The 16,885-nt window shown below is 31.1% G+C and overlaps 2 protein-coding genes across 2 annotated transcripts; both read left to right on the top strand.

Moving 5' to 3' along the window:
- The first annotated feature begins 1,970 nt into the window (after window positions 1–1,970).
- LOC133292118 (S-adenosyl-L-methionine:benzoic acid/salicylic acid carboxyl methyltransferase 3-like) lies at window positions 1,971–6,442 on the top strand. The gene is made up of 5 exons (XM_061490492.1): window positions 1,971–2,054; window positions 2,166–2,570; window positions 2,948–3,119; window positions 3,619–3,701; window positions 6,083–6,442. The coding sequence occupies exons 1-5, from the start codon at window positions 1,980–1,982 to the stop codon at window positions 6,440–6,442; spliced, it is 1,095 nt and encodes a 364-aa protein (XP_061346476.1). The 5' UTR covers window positions 1,971–1,979.
- A 7,798-nt stretch (window positions 6,443–14,240) lies between these two features.
- Window positions 14,241–14,840, top strand: LOC133292117 (heavy metal-associated isoprenylated plant protein 43-like). Its single transcript, XM_061490490.1, has 2 exons — window positions 14,241–14,325; window positions 14,503–14,840. The coding sequence occupies exons 1-2, from the start codon at window positions 14,241–14,243 to the stop codon at window positions 14,838–14,840; spliced, it is 423 nt and encodes a 140-aa protein (XP_061346474.1).
- Window positions 14,841–16,885: the final 2,045 nt, after the last annotated feature.

A 16,885-nucleotide genomic window follows, 5' to 3' on the forward strand; every position in this document is an offset into this window, starting at 1 on the left:
ATAAGTTTAGACTAAATTAATTTATTTTTTGTAATTTTCAACATTTCTGCAAACGAACATATACAAATGATATGATATCTATAGCAATTGCCGCCAAAAAAGGGAAAAAAATCTGCAAGAGTTGATATATATTAGAGAATAATGTAAATCATTAAAAAAAGACATAACCTAACCATTTAAGTTTTTTGGTTGCATTTATTCTTTACACTATATTCTTAAATATTTATTGGTGACTAATTTTATGAAAAAAATGTATCATTTTAAATGACACAAGTAGTGTCATTTCATAAACACAAAAGGGAGTTGGTCGCACTAAAAGAAGTAAAGACAAAAAAAAGTAAAGGTATGTATTTCACCTCTTTGTGTTTATGAAATGACACATTTTGTGTCATTTAAAATGACATACATTTTTCTCTAAACTAAAATATGTAAATGAGTCTTACTTGTTAATGACTGATTTTTTGTTATTAGTTAGTAATTAATTAAGAAAAATTAATAATGACTCTCTAAAGGTGCTTTTGTTCATGAAGAAAAATATTAACACCTAAGATAAATTTGGTATAGTCTTTCTTAATATTTTAAACTTAATGTCTCTTAAATTAAATATTTTCTTTTTTTTTAACCCAAAAAAAATATTTTCTTTTTTTGTACCCTAAAAAAATATTTTCTTTTACCCTTCCTTGACATTAATTATTTTCAACATTGTGTAATGCAGTAGAATATGGAAAATGATCATGACAAATATACTATTTGACACACTCTTTCCAACAGATTCTTTTTTATTGAATGACTTTAATGTGAGTCCTCCTAAATAATGAATTTATTCTTTATTTAGTGAAACCCACTATATATAATTCATTCAATAATAAAAAAATGTCAAAGATTATATTCGTAGCGTTATTTATAATTGTTTATAGGATGTACAGTGACCGGTACTAAAATTTGATGCCGTTGAAAAATTATAACTATGTATTATGGAGAGTACATTGTTATAATATTAAAGTTATATTTTTTTTTTCTCTTCAAAGTTTTAATTATGTACTATAGGTAATACATAGTTATAATATTAAAACTGTTTTTTTTTTTCTTTCTCCTCAATAACTTTTCAGACAATTGTCGGGCAACTTAGGAGAGAGAAAATAAATAATTTTAAATATTATAATTATGTACTACTCGACACTCGTAGTACATAATTAAATTTATGAAGAGAAATAAAAAATACAATTTTAATATTATAACTATATACTAATCGTAGTGTATAATTATAATGACCGCATCAAATATTATATTCAGATGACAAATCAGTTTGCCTTGGTTTTATTTGGTGCCGGCGGGTGTTATTTTTTAAAGAAGGAATCATAAAACTGAGAGTTAGTCATTCGAGGGTCCAAGTATCTCTCTAACCCCCTAAAAAATAAGAAGCTGTAGAAATCTCAGACCGTGTTTAGCGAAAGTTTTGCATTAGTTTATAATAATATTTAATGAACTGCGTAAGGTATAGTAATCTTCCGGTATATATACGTTAAGGATAATGTTATACTACAAAGTTTTGTTTATAAATTTTTACAAACTATACTATGTCTGACCGGTCATACTTTAGTGTCTGATCGATTATATTTAATATAATTTATAAAAATAATTTGTAAACAGATGTTTCTCCCGTATATTAATTAGCCGACTCATTTATAGCCTTTTATGCTCTCGCGTCATTTGGTTTCCACATGCAACTCGTGGATTCATTAATAACTAACAACAGGACTAGTTGCTATTTTTTATTTAATAAATTTTTCTTTATTCATGGCACTTATTAAAATGCACACGTTAACAATTTGTTTTTCCTTTTTAAAAAAAAAACGCTTCCATGTCTCCTCTATATATAGGGGTGTGATATGGCTTTGATAAATCATAGAATAGAAGAAGGATATAAATCACAACAATATATAGAGAAAGAGTGAAACACGGAAAAAAGAGAAACAAGAATGGAAGTGACACAAGTACTGCACATGAATGGAGGCATTGGAGAAACAAGCTATGCAAACAACTCCTTAGTTCAGGTATAATACATGTAAATTTATCAATTTTTCACTCCCTTGCATTAATTGCAACTTCATATATAACACGTATGTATTTATTTTATGCCATTGGTTTGAATGAATGCTACACAGCAAAGGGTGATTTCTCTGACAAAAGCTATGAGAGAGGAAGCCATAACAAGCCTCTACCGTAGCACACTTCCAAGAAGCCTAGCAATTGCAGACTTGGGTTGCTCTTCTGGATCAAACACTTTCTTTGTGATATCTGAAGTTATCAAATCGGTGGAGAAGCTTTGCCGAGAATTGAACCTTGAGTCACCGGAATACCAGGCATTCATGAATGATCTCCCCGGTAATGATTTCAACAACATCTTCATGTCCCTTGGGAGCTTCAAACAGAAACTATGTAATGAAATGGAAGCTGGGATTGGTCCATGCTTTTTCTCTGGGGTTCCCGGTTCTTTCTATGGCAGGCTCTTTCCATCAAAAACTCTGCATTTTATTCATTCCTCGTACAGCCTTCAATGGCTATCTCACGTATATGTTAATTATTATTATTATATAATTAGTTACAGATTTAAGGTTGAAATAATTGTTGTTTATTATTATTATTATTATTATTATTATTATTATTATTATGAGGAATGGATATTTATAATATTTTTCATTTATAACCTCTTACAACTAAATTTTAACCGTTGATTTTTGTCAATCTGACAGTTATAATTTATTGAGAATTATTAAATGTGATCCAATAAATTATAATCGACAGATAGACCGAAATCAACTATTAAAATTTAATTGTAAGTGAAAAGATGTTGTAAATAAAACTGTTATCTAATACTATTATTATTATATTAGTTGTAGATTTAAGGTTGAAATAATTGTATTGATGTTTATTGGGGATTAATTAGGTTCCTGAAGGTGTAGAGAACAATAAGGGGAACATTTACATGGCGAGCACAAGCCCCATAAACGTGCTCAAAGCTTACTACGAGCAATTTCAAAGGGATTTCTCGTTGTTTCTCGAGTGTCGTGCAGAAGAGCTCGTTGAAGGGGGTCGTATGGTTTTAACAACTTTGGGGTGTGTTTGGTACAGGAGAAATTTTTTGGTGACCGGGAATCATGATTAATGGGAATTCAGTAGAAATTGAATTTACTTGGAATCTTACGAAAAATGTGTTTGGTTCGCCAAAATATTACCGGGAATACTGGGTAAAAATTACTGATTCCATATTTGGTTTAGAACAAAATATGACTTGGAATATGAGGTTATTTTACAAAAATAACCCCAAACTATTTTTACTTTTGTAATTGATAGATTGGGTCTAGATTTTTATGTGTATTGGGGTATTTTTGTCTCAAAATTTATTGTTGTGCTTTCTCTTTACTTGGTATTCTGATTGGTATTCCGAATTACCATATTATTTTTGGTAATCTGAATAGTGACTTTTCTTTATAAATCAAATTACCGGTAATCCTTGGATATCCGGGAATCATAATTTATTTCTTCTACCAAACGTGGTAATTATATTTACCAAAGAAAGATTACCGGTAATCCTCTCCAAAAACTTGAACCAAACACCCCCTGGCGACGATCCATCTAGCAAAGAGTGTTGCTATATTTGGGAGCTTCTGGCTGTGGCTCTTAATGACATGGTCTCCGAGGTACACACACATATATATCCTAATAATTAATTAAAGTTTCCTCCTAAATACCTAATCAAAACGAAAACAAAAAAGGTTAGGGGACGAGCAGCTCATGACAAGATTGATAACATTTGTCAAGTTGGTAAATATTTAAACGGAAAAGAAAAAAGAAAAAAATTGCAATTTGTTTTGCCACTAGTAAAATAATCAACCATTTGGTCCTATGACAGTACTATATAGAAAAATTGAGTAATATATATAAACACTTTTTTCATTACAAAAATATTTATAAATTTTTGCAATATTTTTCAACTAAGATTAAGGAATTGTACTATTGATTCCGAAATGATAAATAATTTAACTATAGAGGAAAATGCCTCAGTGAGAAAAAAAATTAAATGGAGAATGTACAATGAATACAATTAATGTACCGTTTGAATTTATTTTAAAAGAAATTGATGGTAGCTCAATTGGTGCATAAAAACTGAGTAGGTGGAGTAAGAGCACGTGTTCGATCCTCCCAGTACTATTTTTGGAGATAAATTTAAAGATTTAATCCTGGATTCGCCCCAAATAAAATTACCTCTTGTGAATTTATCGAGAAAAAAAAAGTTTTTAAAAAGAGGCAAAAGAATGTAAGGTGTTATTTGGTGCATGTGTATAATTAGACTCGGAATTGAAATGCTATTTGTGAGTCTAATTCCATAGAATTGTAAAATAACTATTTTGTACTATTTTTAATGGGAGAATATTCTTTCACATCGGTGTAAACTAAAAAGTTTGACGCATTAAATTTTAACAGTTAATTTTTGTTAATTTAACGATTATAATTTATTGAAAATTAATAATTAATTAATATATGTGATCCAATAAATTATAACCGCTAGATTCACTAGATCAACAGTTAAAATTTGATGTTAAACTTTTTAGTTTGACATCGATATCAAAGTATCTTGCCCAATTTTCAATTCCTAACCTAAATTTTAGGAATTACAATTCTAATCATAAAAATAAAAAATAATATTTTATATTCATTATTAATTATCTTTGTTGCATGTGCAAGTGCAACCCCAACAACCATTGTGGTTGCCGAGCAAACTTTCGGTATATCTAATATACCTAGTTCTTTATTAAAAAGGGTGAAATTTTTTCCCTTTTAACCCGTTTTTTTTTTATTTCCTTCTATATTTCAAAAAAAATTCTCAATTAGTAAACGAATGTACCGAGTTAAAAAGTTTACGTGGTTGACATAATCTCATAACCATCATTGCTCGTGTCAATCCATGTCATCCTCTACAATCCCTCGTATCACTAGTATCTAGGGGTTTGTACAAGTCGAATTGAATTTTTTAAAAAATTGAACAGATTCGGTTCAAAGAATCGAATTTATTTTACCCTCGAACTTATTTTACCCTCAAACCGCTTTGATTCGGTTCGAATACGGTTAAGAATCAGTTCGGATCGAACCTAGTCTAAAAATAAAATAAAAAATAAAGTAATAAAAATAAAAGAAGCCACTAAATAAATAAATAAAAAATAGAAATGAAAAATAAGAGAAAAAGGAAAAAAAAAATTCAGTTTCAGTTAATGAACTGGTTCTTTAAAAATTAATTTTGTTTATGAACTGATATTTAAAAATTATTTATTTTAAGTGCAGTTCAGTTTAATTCACAATTTGATTCTATTTTTTGGTATTTTTCACATCCTGATATCCTTTTGTCACCGTTATTGGCATCCTCTGATTACCGTTGTCATTGGTGTTTTTATCACCATCGTATAATAGCCTGTGTCCTTTGATTATTTATTTGAGTCTACTGATATTTCTAATTTTATCTGACTCTAAAATTGCATCAAACATGGTTAGTTTTTTTTTTATTTTCTTTTCCAAAGAATAGCTAATAATTGTTGAAATCATAATAAGAAAAATTGAAAATCTATATCATTTTGTAAAGTATAGACATAGTGAAAAACGATTTAGCCATTGAGATTACATAGTTTTAATTTATATATGTGATTTTTTTATGAGAAAAATGTTTGTCATTTTAAATGACACAAAGTTATGTTATTTTTAATGAAACTACGTCGTTTTGGTGTGTTTTAACATTCTCTCTTCTCCATTTTTTTTATTTCTAATTTTATAAATTAGAAAAAATGACAAAACACACTAAAACGACGTAGTTTCATTAAAAATGACACAAAGTTATGTCATTTAAAATCACAAACACTAAACCCTTTATTATATTACAACACTTGGTTATTGCTCAAGATTAAATATCTTTTAAAACATTCCTTAAATTTACCTTTTCAAATAAATACATATATACTGTTGGTTGAAAATTATAGATAAATTTGCTCATAAAAGAATTATGGAAATGTTTTATTTGGTTTGGTCTTACAAGGGAATCATAAAGGAAGAGCAAGTGGATTCCTTCAACATCCCTCAGTATACACCATCCCCGTCTGAATTGAAATTAGAGGTTCTAAAAGAAGGTTCATTCACTATCAATCACCTGGAGATATCAAAGGTTAATTGGAATGCTTTTGATTCCGATAGTAGTTTGTCTAAATCCCTCAGTGATGGAGGATATAACGTTACAAAGTGCATGAGGGCCGTGGCTGAACCTTTGTTGGCAAGCCACTTTGGAGAAGCTATCATTGAAGAGGTCTTCGACCGGTATCAAGAAATCTTAACTGATCGAATGTGTAAGGAGAAAACTGAATTCATTAATGTAAGCATATCAATGACCCGAAGCGTATGATCAAGTACGTTGTTTGCTTATTTGTGGTTGCTAAAAAAAAGGATTTATATATGTTGGCTTGTGTTTGCATTATTTTTCTAATAATCAACTGGAAAGTACTATCTGAACAAGGATTTATGATGTTGTATCCTTGCTTGTATTTATCTATGATGTCTGGAAATATATATGTTATAATAAATATATGGAGATTATGATAAATATTGGTCTATGCTTTTTCATCCACGTCGCTAAAAGATGGTTCTGTGAAAATTAAACTTTTGATATTAATTTTTGAGGTCGTATATTCAAAATATCATTTTTTTTCTACTATCATTCCACTGCTATTTTAATTACTATTAGATTCAAAAGTTATTTTTTATTCTCTCTTCGTTCAACTTTTCATCTAATTCAATGGTGATTAGAATGGTAGTGAAGTGGTAGTAGAAAAAATTAATAATATGAATTTCCTATCTCTTAATTTTATATTTGAAGTTTTAAATATTAGAGTCGATATTAATTAAATTACTAGCTCAATTATAATTATAAATCATGTTACAATATATATGCGGGGGCCGAAAATCGTTATCTTAGAAGGAACCTTGGCCCTTCCAAAATTTGCTGAAATACTCAATTAATTTGCAACATTCTTGCTGTTATATATATATGATGGATCAAACCACATTAATTTAGATGAAGACAAAAAATGAGAAAAAGGAATTAAAAAAAAAAGTGGTGGATGGACGCACTACAACAAAACAACATTTGGCTATCAAAAAGAAAGAAAAGAAAAGCAACATTTAGGGGCGATTTTATTTACTTACTAAGGTGGTTTGAATCGCCTCCAATTACTCAATTTGGTGGTTTGAGAATAACACTGTTGAGAGATAAACTGAGGCGGTTCTTATAAACCGTTGGAATCACACCGATGCATGTTTGAAGTATGGATCTGGCGCATGTTCATTTTTTGATTTTTTTTTCTTGTGCTGATTTAATTCCACTAGAAAGTGAGAGAGATGGGGATCAAATTCGTGACCCCATGGTCACCTTGGTTCTTATATAATAAGTAATCAATTCAACTCAACAACTTAAATTTATAAGTAATGAATCTTCAATAATATTATATTATATCTCTCTAACTCCTGTTGATTTACAAGGATTGATAGTGTTAATAACATCGCCCTTTATAATGAACTTCCTAACTCCAGCTTCTCAAAGCCATTTACAACTCCAAAAGCATGCTATGCATTTCTACATCATGAAAGTTGACATATCCTAGAAATGCTTAGTAACCTGCCAGCCAAACACCAGTGGGGTCATGAACAAGCCTCAACAACTACCAACCCTTGTTCTTCTCTTACAAGCAATGTCAAAGTTAAGTTTCACCGGGTCAAGAGGATAGGCATATTGGGATGGGGTTCCTCAAATAGTGCAGAAGCAATCACAGGTTTTCAAGTCAAGCTCTGCAACTCGACACTTTGAGGTTGGCCTGAAGTCAATAGGTTTGTCAATAAGCAGAAATCAGAAAAATGCACAAATGGAGAGATGGAGAGAAAAACACAATAAATTTTAACATGAAAAATCTCCCTCAATGCAGAGAAGTAAAAACCATGAGACTTAGTTCACAAAAACTTATTCTATAACATAATATGATTACAAAAGTCAAGTTTTCCTAGTTACTCTAGTGGTTTACACTCAAACTTCACCAACAATGATGATTATTAAGTTCTTCTCTAAAGAGGTCACACGCTCAATTTTCTCATTAGAAGATTCTCACCCATAGTCTTATATCTCAATAAACCCTTCAAAAGGTTTTGCATTTCTTTATATAGGAGAGGCGAAAACCCTTCACCTCTCTTCTAGAATCTCCTTTAACAATGAGGTAAGTAGTATTCGTTGAGTTGATTGTTCAAACATTGAGCCATGCAATAATAAATTTGGTGCATGCTTAGCCACCAAGCATTAATGGAGGAACACATTCCAATAGGTTAATCCACCCTTTTTGCATTGCATGTGCTATGTTGGGGTTACCACGCTGCTTAGCCATCATGATATCTTGGATCAATATCAAAATAGTTTCTTGGGTGTTCTGCGGGTGGGAAAAGCCATGCTCAAGAATTGTGCGATTCCTCTAAGACTACAAGAACCAACAAGGAGGTGAAAAATACATCTATCCACTTTATATCTCTATCCAGCTTCTAGTCACGTTGCAAATTACTACTGAACCATGTCATTGTATCATAGCTATAAAAAGTGAGTTGCTCGTAGCTAGGTAACCAAAGTCTCCCATAACCTACAGGCATATTTACAATTTTGCAAAATGTGAATTTTAAACATTTTAATTGGAAGAGAAAACCACATGAAATCTCAAAAAATCGATTGGACAAATTAACCAAGAGTGTGTTTGGATGGGCTTATTCTTACCCAAAAGAAGCTTTTTTTAAAAGAAAAGTGCTTTTAGAGTTTTTTAAAAAACGCGTCGGATGCGTCTTGGAGCGTTGACTGCGTGTCGAAAAAAGTTGACCGTGTGTCAGTGTCCGACACACAAATTTTTTAAAACAAGGTGTGTCGGTGCTTCTGAGCCTAAGGGTGTTAACTCTTGACTTGATTCGCTGAAAATTCATGTTTAGGTTGATCTATATTTAAATTCGTGCCATGTTTGTGTTAGCAAAATATGACACACAAAAATTCGTGTTGTGTAGCGTGTCAACTCACAAACATGCATTTGACCCATATATTTTAGTTATTTACCATTTTGTACAATTCATGTCATGTCAACCGGTACAGAAAGTGATTCGTGTTTTTCAATAACTCTTAAATTAAAATTTGTGTGTTATCTGTGTTGTGTCATTTCAATCGGCAAAATTTGCAAGTCGTGTTTGTATTGAAAGTTTTGACAGATTAGAAATTTGTGTCATATTTACATTGATGTATTCATATCGTGCCAAATTCGTGTCGTGTCAACATGAATTGGCACCCCTAATTGACTAGTCTAGAATTTGAAAATATCCATTTAGCGAACAAAGAGTTTTCTTATATGATGGCTAATTTTGAAATTGAATATAATGCTGGTGTTCTGGTTGGGATGCCTAATGAAGGTTTTGGAAAAACATTTAAGGATGACAATACTTTCGACAAGTTCCTAGTGAAGAAGCTCCACTTGGTACTTGCCCAACGTGTGACAAAGGTATAGCGATTTGTCTTTGATCCTGAGGGAGGCACACCTCAACCTAGAGGACGAGACTATTTTGAAGGACGATCAAAAATTGCACTCAAATTTATCCTTATCCTAGTTGTTTGTTATTAGACTAATTTATCTTTATCTTTATTATTTAAAATTAGCGATATTAACTTAGTAGTTATCTTAAGAGTATTATTAATTTTTAATTTAAATTAGAATTTTCTTATCTTTATTTTAGATATAGTTTTTTAAATTATTATCGGAGTAAGCATGTGAAAAGAAAAAGAAAAAAATTAAATATCTATCCTAATGTTGCAATATCCTTCCCAATCTCTTATTTTTTTCTTTTTTGGTAGATTCCCAATCTCTTCTTTATCTTTCTAATTCTGTTCTAATGCTCTGGCCACTGACAGAGCCAAGAATTTGAAAGGGGATATGCACATGTCGAACTGAATCAAATTTTTTGAAAAATCGAACCGAATTAATTTAAATGGTTCGGTTCAGAAGTGGTTCGGTTCGGTTCAAAACTGGTTCGGTTCAGAAGTGATTCGGTTCGGTTGGAAATAGTTCGGTTCGGAACCGGTTCAGGTCTACCCTCTATTGAAAAGAAAAAATAAAAAATAAATAAAGTTATAAAAATCAATTTGGTTCGGTCTGAAAACGATTCGGTTCTTAAACTGGTTCTAAAAACCGATTCGGTTCATGAACTGATTTTTAAAAACCAATTATTTTAAAGACGGTTCGATTCAGTTCATAATTCGGTTCAGTTTTTTGGTTATTTTGTCTTGTAAGTCTCTAAAGCAGTGCACCAATAATGGCAGAGTTTCTGAAGCAACCCTTTTTTCAATTCCTTTTATCAGAAACTGTAACATATCATGAAATGAAGCAAATCTTCTTGATGAAATGTTGACAAAGTTAGGGTATGTGAAATTCAAACTATGCACGGATACTGATTCGTAATCATGTTCTGATGGACCATGAACTGTAAAACTTGGACTACATAGATACTAGGCTTGATCTGCAATGCCCTGTGCTTCTTAAAAGAAGGAACATATAAGAGACCAAGTAAATTTAGGGGGCGGTGGCACCCCCCCGTTTCGCCTCTGGCTCTAGCGTCAGCAACTTGCTTCTATGGCTTATTTTTCGTAATTTGAATTATTTTGCCCGGGGGCATTTGAATAGCAAGCAATCAAAATAGCTTGGAAATTGGATTCAGGAATGTTGGTGTGAAATGGGACTCTCCCGCAAGGTTGTAAAAATTGTACTACGAATAATAGAATCATACAATTCTATGTGTTATTCGAACTCTAGGGATCCGGATCCCAGCTCAAAACACGCCTTGGTTGAATCGATTGCGAATCGTGTGCACACTCAAAAAATTACATAGATCGTGTGTTTCCAACCAGTCTCAAAATTCAACCAAAGGCATGGTGGTGGGTTAGGTAGAGAGAAGTAAACCCAGTCAAGCACAAAAAGTGTCACCTACCCAAACTTAAACTATGACATTTTACTGTGTTTGGAGACCTACTTTTACCCAAACTCAAACCTACCTTCACCCAGTCCCTCCTTGCCTTCTTCCTTCCAATCTGAGATAAGGTGCAGCCTTGGATAGGCTATATATGGTGCCATGGTGGTATGCAACTTTTACTTAACAATGGAGTGACATTGCGAAATTACTAAGAACTTAAATATTTAATAAACTAGTTTTGTCTAAGGATTAAAAATATAAACCAAGACAGCTTCTCACAAATTAAGAAATAAAGAAAGAGAAGAACCATTAATGTGGCAATGGGAAAGTTAGTCTAACAATAACAATTATTGAGAGTAATTAAAACTTATATATTCTAGATAACAAAGTATTGATGAATGGGTCGCATCTAGGGGTGTGCAGGGAGCGGGTTGGTTCGGTTATTATCAAAAATCAAATCAAACCAGTTTTAAATGGTTTGGATTTTAAACCGAACCACTTATTTTTATAAAAATCGGTTTTTAATTTGTCCAAACCGTTTTTAAAATCGGTTTTGAATTAAAACCGATTTAAACCAGTTTTAATTCAAAACCGGTTATGAAACCATAAACCGATTATAAAGTTCAAAACCGGTTTTTTAACAAATTCAAAATTGATTTTTGATGGATTGTGCTATTTTTATAAGTAGTCGTTTGTTTTTCCCGATTATAGGTAGTTGACCAACTATTTCTTGTAAGAATCTTCATTGTTTTGGAACTCTCAGGACGAAATGATTCTTATAGAAATTGTTCACGTTGTTTTTATGGAAAGCATTTCCATCAAAATTTTCCGCAAAAAATTTTGACGAAAAATATTTCCATCAAAATTTGTGACTAAAAACATATATGTAAAAAAATTTGACGGAAAATTTTTTTTGTCGAATTTTTTTACGGAATATAAATTTCGTCAAAACATTTCCCTCAAAATATTTCACAAAAAAATATATTTATCGAAATTTTTGTCGAAAAAATATTTCTATCGAAATTTTCCACGAAACACATTTCCTTCGAAAACTTTTGACGAAAAAAAATTCATCAAAAATCATTACGGAATTCAAATTCCGTCGAAAGTTTTCGACGAAAACATTTTCGTTAAACATTTTGACAAAAAAATTTCCGTCGAAATTTTTAACGAAACACATTTTCATCGAAATTTTCGACGAAAAATATTTCCGTCAAGTTTTTTGATAAAAAACATTTCCATCAAAATTTTCAATGGAACACATTTCTAGGAAAAAATTTCGTAAAAATTTTATGACGAACAATATTTCGATAAAAAATTTTGACAAAAATGTTTTTCGTCAAAAAATTTGAGGGAAATGATTGGAGGAAATTAGATTCCATAAAGAACTTTGACAAAAAAAATTTCTGTCGGAATTTTTTATAGAAATATTTTCCATCAAAAAAAATTTCTGAAATATTTTTCGTCAAAAAATTTTACGTAAATATTTTTGGTCAAAATTTTCGCTGTAAATGTGTTTTGTTGAAAATTTTGTTGGAAATATTTTTTGTCGAAAATTTGGACGGAAATATTTTCCGTAAAAAAATTTGATGAAATTATTTTCTTTCAATTTTTTTTATGAAAATGTGTTTCGTCAAAAAAAATTACAGAATTATTTTTCGTTGAAAAGTTTGACAGAATTGTTTCTGACTAAAGTTTCGACGGAATTTAGATTCTATCAAGAATTTTGACTGAAATATTTCGTCCCTCAAAAATTTATGTCAGTGATTATGACAAAATCTTGTTTCGTCTCTAGTTTCAACGAATTTTTTTTTTGTTTCTATTTTCTACGTAATATGATTTTTATCAAAATTTTCGACGAAATATTTTTCGTCGATAAATTTTGTTAGTATTTGAGACTTTTCTAATAATGTCACATTTAAAAATGATTCATATTTATGTAATTTTCACATTTTAATGTTAAGGATAAAAGTAATACTTATTTGTTCTTTAATTGTAAAATAGTTTGGTTATGGATAACCATGGATAACCAATTATTTTTATGGTTTGGTAAATAACCAGTTTATAAAATAAAATGCAGTTTCATATGAAACCGGTTTTTAAAAATAATCGATTTTTAAAATGTGGAGCAGTTTGGTTATGGATCGGTTTGATTCTTTTGAATATTTTGAACACCCCTAGTCCCATCACCTATTTCTCTAATCTTTCTATAATACACATGTTAACAGAACCTTAAGAAAAAGCATTATTATATTTGAAGTAAGAATGTTGCTTGCTTTTTTTTTTTTTTTAACTTTGAATAGGAGGAGGTTTGTGCCAAGAATCCTAAGTATATCACTCCATAACATGAAAAATAAGTTTAGTTATTCATTTTGCATTAAACAATGGGTATAGATACCTTGTACCCACAAAAAATAATAAATGAAAGACTTTGGTACAACTGTTTATTGACATTAACTGAGTTGACAATGTGAAATAAATAAGGGAAATACTACTCTCATTTTACATGAGGTAGTTATCTCATTTTCTCTCACATCGAAAATCGCACCCCTTCTTTTTTCTTTTTCTTTTTTACTTTTTAATGGTGGACCCCACTTAAACTCTCTCTATAGCATGAGATAATACTCTCATGTAACATAAGATTAATATCCCCCAATAAATAATACAGTTCACCAAATCTAAACAACAGCATATAATAGGCCAATTGGCATCATTTGATTCTTGATTGTTCCAACAAAATAAATTTAAGAAGATTACTTGCATTTTAAAGTACAATTTTGATATAATCAATTGACAATTGGTGCTGCTCATCTCTTTTCATATGGTTTCTATAACTTTCAATTCCAGTGACTTTTGATTACAAACAAATATAATACAAGTTGCAACAAATCATAGAGGGCAATCAACATATGCAAGAAACCTCAAGTAAGGATTACAGTAGACAACAAAGCAAAAGACAAATAGCCTTGAGGTTTTGTTGAGGACGGTGAACAACCATAAAAAAAAGCTATCAAAGCGGGCTGTTATTTCCTCCTTGTTAGGTTCACCTGAAATAAACATTAAATATTTGAAAACCAACGTTATTGTCAAGTTCACAAAGCCGGCTGGATTATTTACTTGCCATTCTACCATTCTAGTGCAATCAGAAGAACAAGGTGAGTGATAATTTCTCCATGGTCAAGAAGACGGTCTTGAATGTTGATATCAATTGTCTCAAATGCAAAAAGAAGCTTCTCAAAGCTGTGTCTTCCCTTCAAGGTAACCATAACACAACACTACTAGTCCTTATTCTCATCCACCTCTTTCTCCATTTGATGGGTTGAACTAAAATTTAAAATGCTTAGTGCTATTAGATAGATTAGGAAGATTGAAAATTGTAAACTTCATGTATTGGTTTAATTAACGTCTTGTAGATTTTTCATCATTCAATTGCAGGGGTAGATAAAATTGAAGCTGATGAAGGGAAGGGTACGTTGACTGTGACAGGGGATGCAGACCCATATGATATAATAGTTCGCATAAGGAAAGCTGGCAAATATGCTGAAGTTGTGAGTATTGGGCCTCCACCCGCCCCTCCAAAACAGGATGATCAGAAGAAGCCCGAAGAGAAGAAAAAGCCCGAGGAAAAGAAGAAGCCTGACCCAGTCAATCTCGATCAAATATCTCAGATTCCCTATATGCATATGCCCCATAACTACCCATCATACCAGCCGGTAACTGTGGTGCATATGAACACGTGGGACGAACCCAATTCATCATGCACTATATTGTGATGTTCAAGTTTGAACTGAACAAGCTTCAGGCCCAAAAAAAAAGAGGCGTCACCATAATTTCTTTGAATCCAAAAATGCCTTGCTATGTTCAAGGGCGATGTTCACAAACAAAATTTTAGAAATACCTTAGCACTGCTCGGTCTATTATTATAATTATGTATTTTGAAAAGTATATAGTTATAATATTAAAAAAAAAAATCTCTCTTTAGAAACTTGTTAACTAACACGGAGTGAGAATTTTTTTTTTAATATTATAACTATATATTTCCCGAAATACATAATTATAATAATACCAATACACTGAACACTAAGTCCATCAAAATTTTATTCGATCTTCACTGTGCTCATTTGCGTTTTTTTTTTTATTGTGTAGGGACATGATTCCATTGTATTTCGTCCTTTTTTTTCAAAACTGAATCAAACGTATGCTAATTGAATATTGTATTAAATTTTTTGAGAAATTTGTAATTTTTCACTTGGCTCTTTTTGGTAGCTGCCCTTAAAATTATTCTAGTGTAAAGAATTTATTTGATAATAATTCTTAGTCGGAGCTAAATTAATATTGAAAAAGAAATTTTAGAGGATTTTTTTTTTTTTTTGGATTGCTCCACTGGTTTTCGGGACTTCGCTCCGACTATATCCAGTCTAATCCGAGTCGGTTACCTAGCATTGGCAGGTGAGTCTCTCAGCGAAGATTTTCTGCGTACACAAAATCTCGAAGTCAAGTCCTTACTTAAGCAAACTCAAATACCTTACCACTTGAGTCAACCCCCGTTAGTTATTTTAGAGGATTTCTTATCTTATAGTTACTACTTACTACTGCTTACAAGTTACAACAGTGCGCGGCCCTTCCTATTTGAGGAAATGGCAGTAAAGAGTGATCGTTAATCACTATTCACTAAGAATAGCAGCACCAGAATAAGAGAAAAGTTAGAGGGTTTCAGAAAGAGGAATGAAAGGAATTTCAGCCAAAAACAGAGAAAAGAGAGAATTATTAAGAATGACTCAAATAGTTTGGCAAAAGAAACCGACAATCAGAATGACAACGCGAGCTAAAGTTACTTCTTTTGATTCAACTTTTTTGGACGCGCAAATTGCTGGATTGTATTTAGAGCAAAATCACGTGTAAAGAATATCAATACTTTGTTTTACTAAAAAAAAAAAATCAATACTTTGAGGTGTTGGGTAAGGTTTATATTCGTCAATTATTGATTGCCACGTATTGGACCCCACTCATGTGTATTTCAGAAGACATTAATAGACAAGCTGGACCCCGCTCTTGTGTATTTCAGAAGACATTGTGTAGACTGAAAACATTAATAGTCTTCAATTATTCATGAAAATTAGTAAAAGACTATGCTATAGTTATCAAGCACCTACATTTCAAAAAATTTGACGTGTCATGTCCAACACTTTTTGATACTCATCGACACTTTGACATTTTCCGACACTCTAATACTAGTTGCAAAGACTTAAAAAAAATTCAAAGGTTACGTTGCGTTGCATTTTTAATTCCAACTGTTAGATTCATTGGATTACAATTATTATTTTATTGAGTTTAATATAAACATTTGAGATATCTTATGTTTCTTTGCAAAAATAAATAGATATTATAAGTTTAGCTTTATTTTTTATTAAATTATTGAATATTAAATATAATATACACTACATAAATTAAAAATATTATATAATATCAAAATGTATCCTAACGTGTTGAAATTTAATATTTTTAAAATTAACGTGTCGAAATATCATGTTATGTCATATCTCATATCCTCTGTCAGTGTCGGTGCAACGGACCCGTGTAATCTTTTACTTGCACTGTCCAACTAGCATCAGTGAACTTTTAAAAAAAATATATAATCTTTAAGAGCAAGAGAGAAAATAAATACAAAATGAAAAAGTCGTTTCCCTTCCTGCCATTTTCATATGTTTTAATGAGAAATTACTTTTTCTATATAAGGAGAAGCAATTTCTTCTGCTGCTACTGAGAGCTCAAAAGTTGTGTATTGCTTTTTTTTTTCTTATTTCTTTTTTAAAAAATG

This window comes from Gastrolobium bilobum, unplaced genomic scaffold, assembly GCF_033153095.1.
Source record: "Gastrolobium bilobum isolate Gb01-03AN ecotype WA unplaced genomic scaffold, APGP_CSIRO_Gbil_v1 utg68266, whole genome shotgun sequence".
Classification (NCBI taxonomy): domain Eukaryota; kingdom Viridiplantae; phylum Streptophyta; class Magnoliopsida; order Fabales; family Fabaceae; genus Gastrolobium; species Gastrolobium bilobum.

Bases quoted from the DNA above. Each gene is read 5' to 3' on its own strand.
- LOC133292118 (XM_061490492.1), top strand. From the start codon at position 1,980: ATGGAAGTGACACAAGTACTGCACATGAATGGAGGCATTGGAGAAACA. The intron at 2,571-2,947 runs GTATATGTTAAT...GGGATTAATTAG, and splicing joins GCCTTCAATGGCTATCTCAC to GTTCCTGAAGGTGTAGAGAA. The intron at 3,702-6,082 runs GTACACACACAT...TGGTCTTACAAG, and splicing joins TTAATGACATGGTCTCCGAG to GGAATCATAAAGGAAGAGCA.
- LOC133292117 (XM_061490490.1), top strand. From the start codon at position 14,241: ATGGTCAAGAAGACGGTCTTGAATGTTGATATCAATTGTCTCAAATGC. The intron at 14,326-14,502 runs GTAACCATAACA...ATTCAATTGCAG, and splicing joins AGCTGTGTCTTCCCTTCAAG to GGGTAGATAAAATTGAAGCT.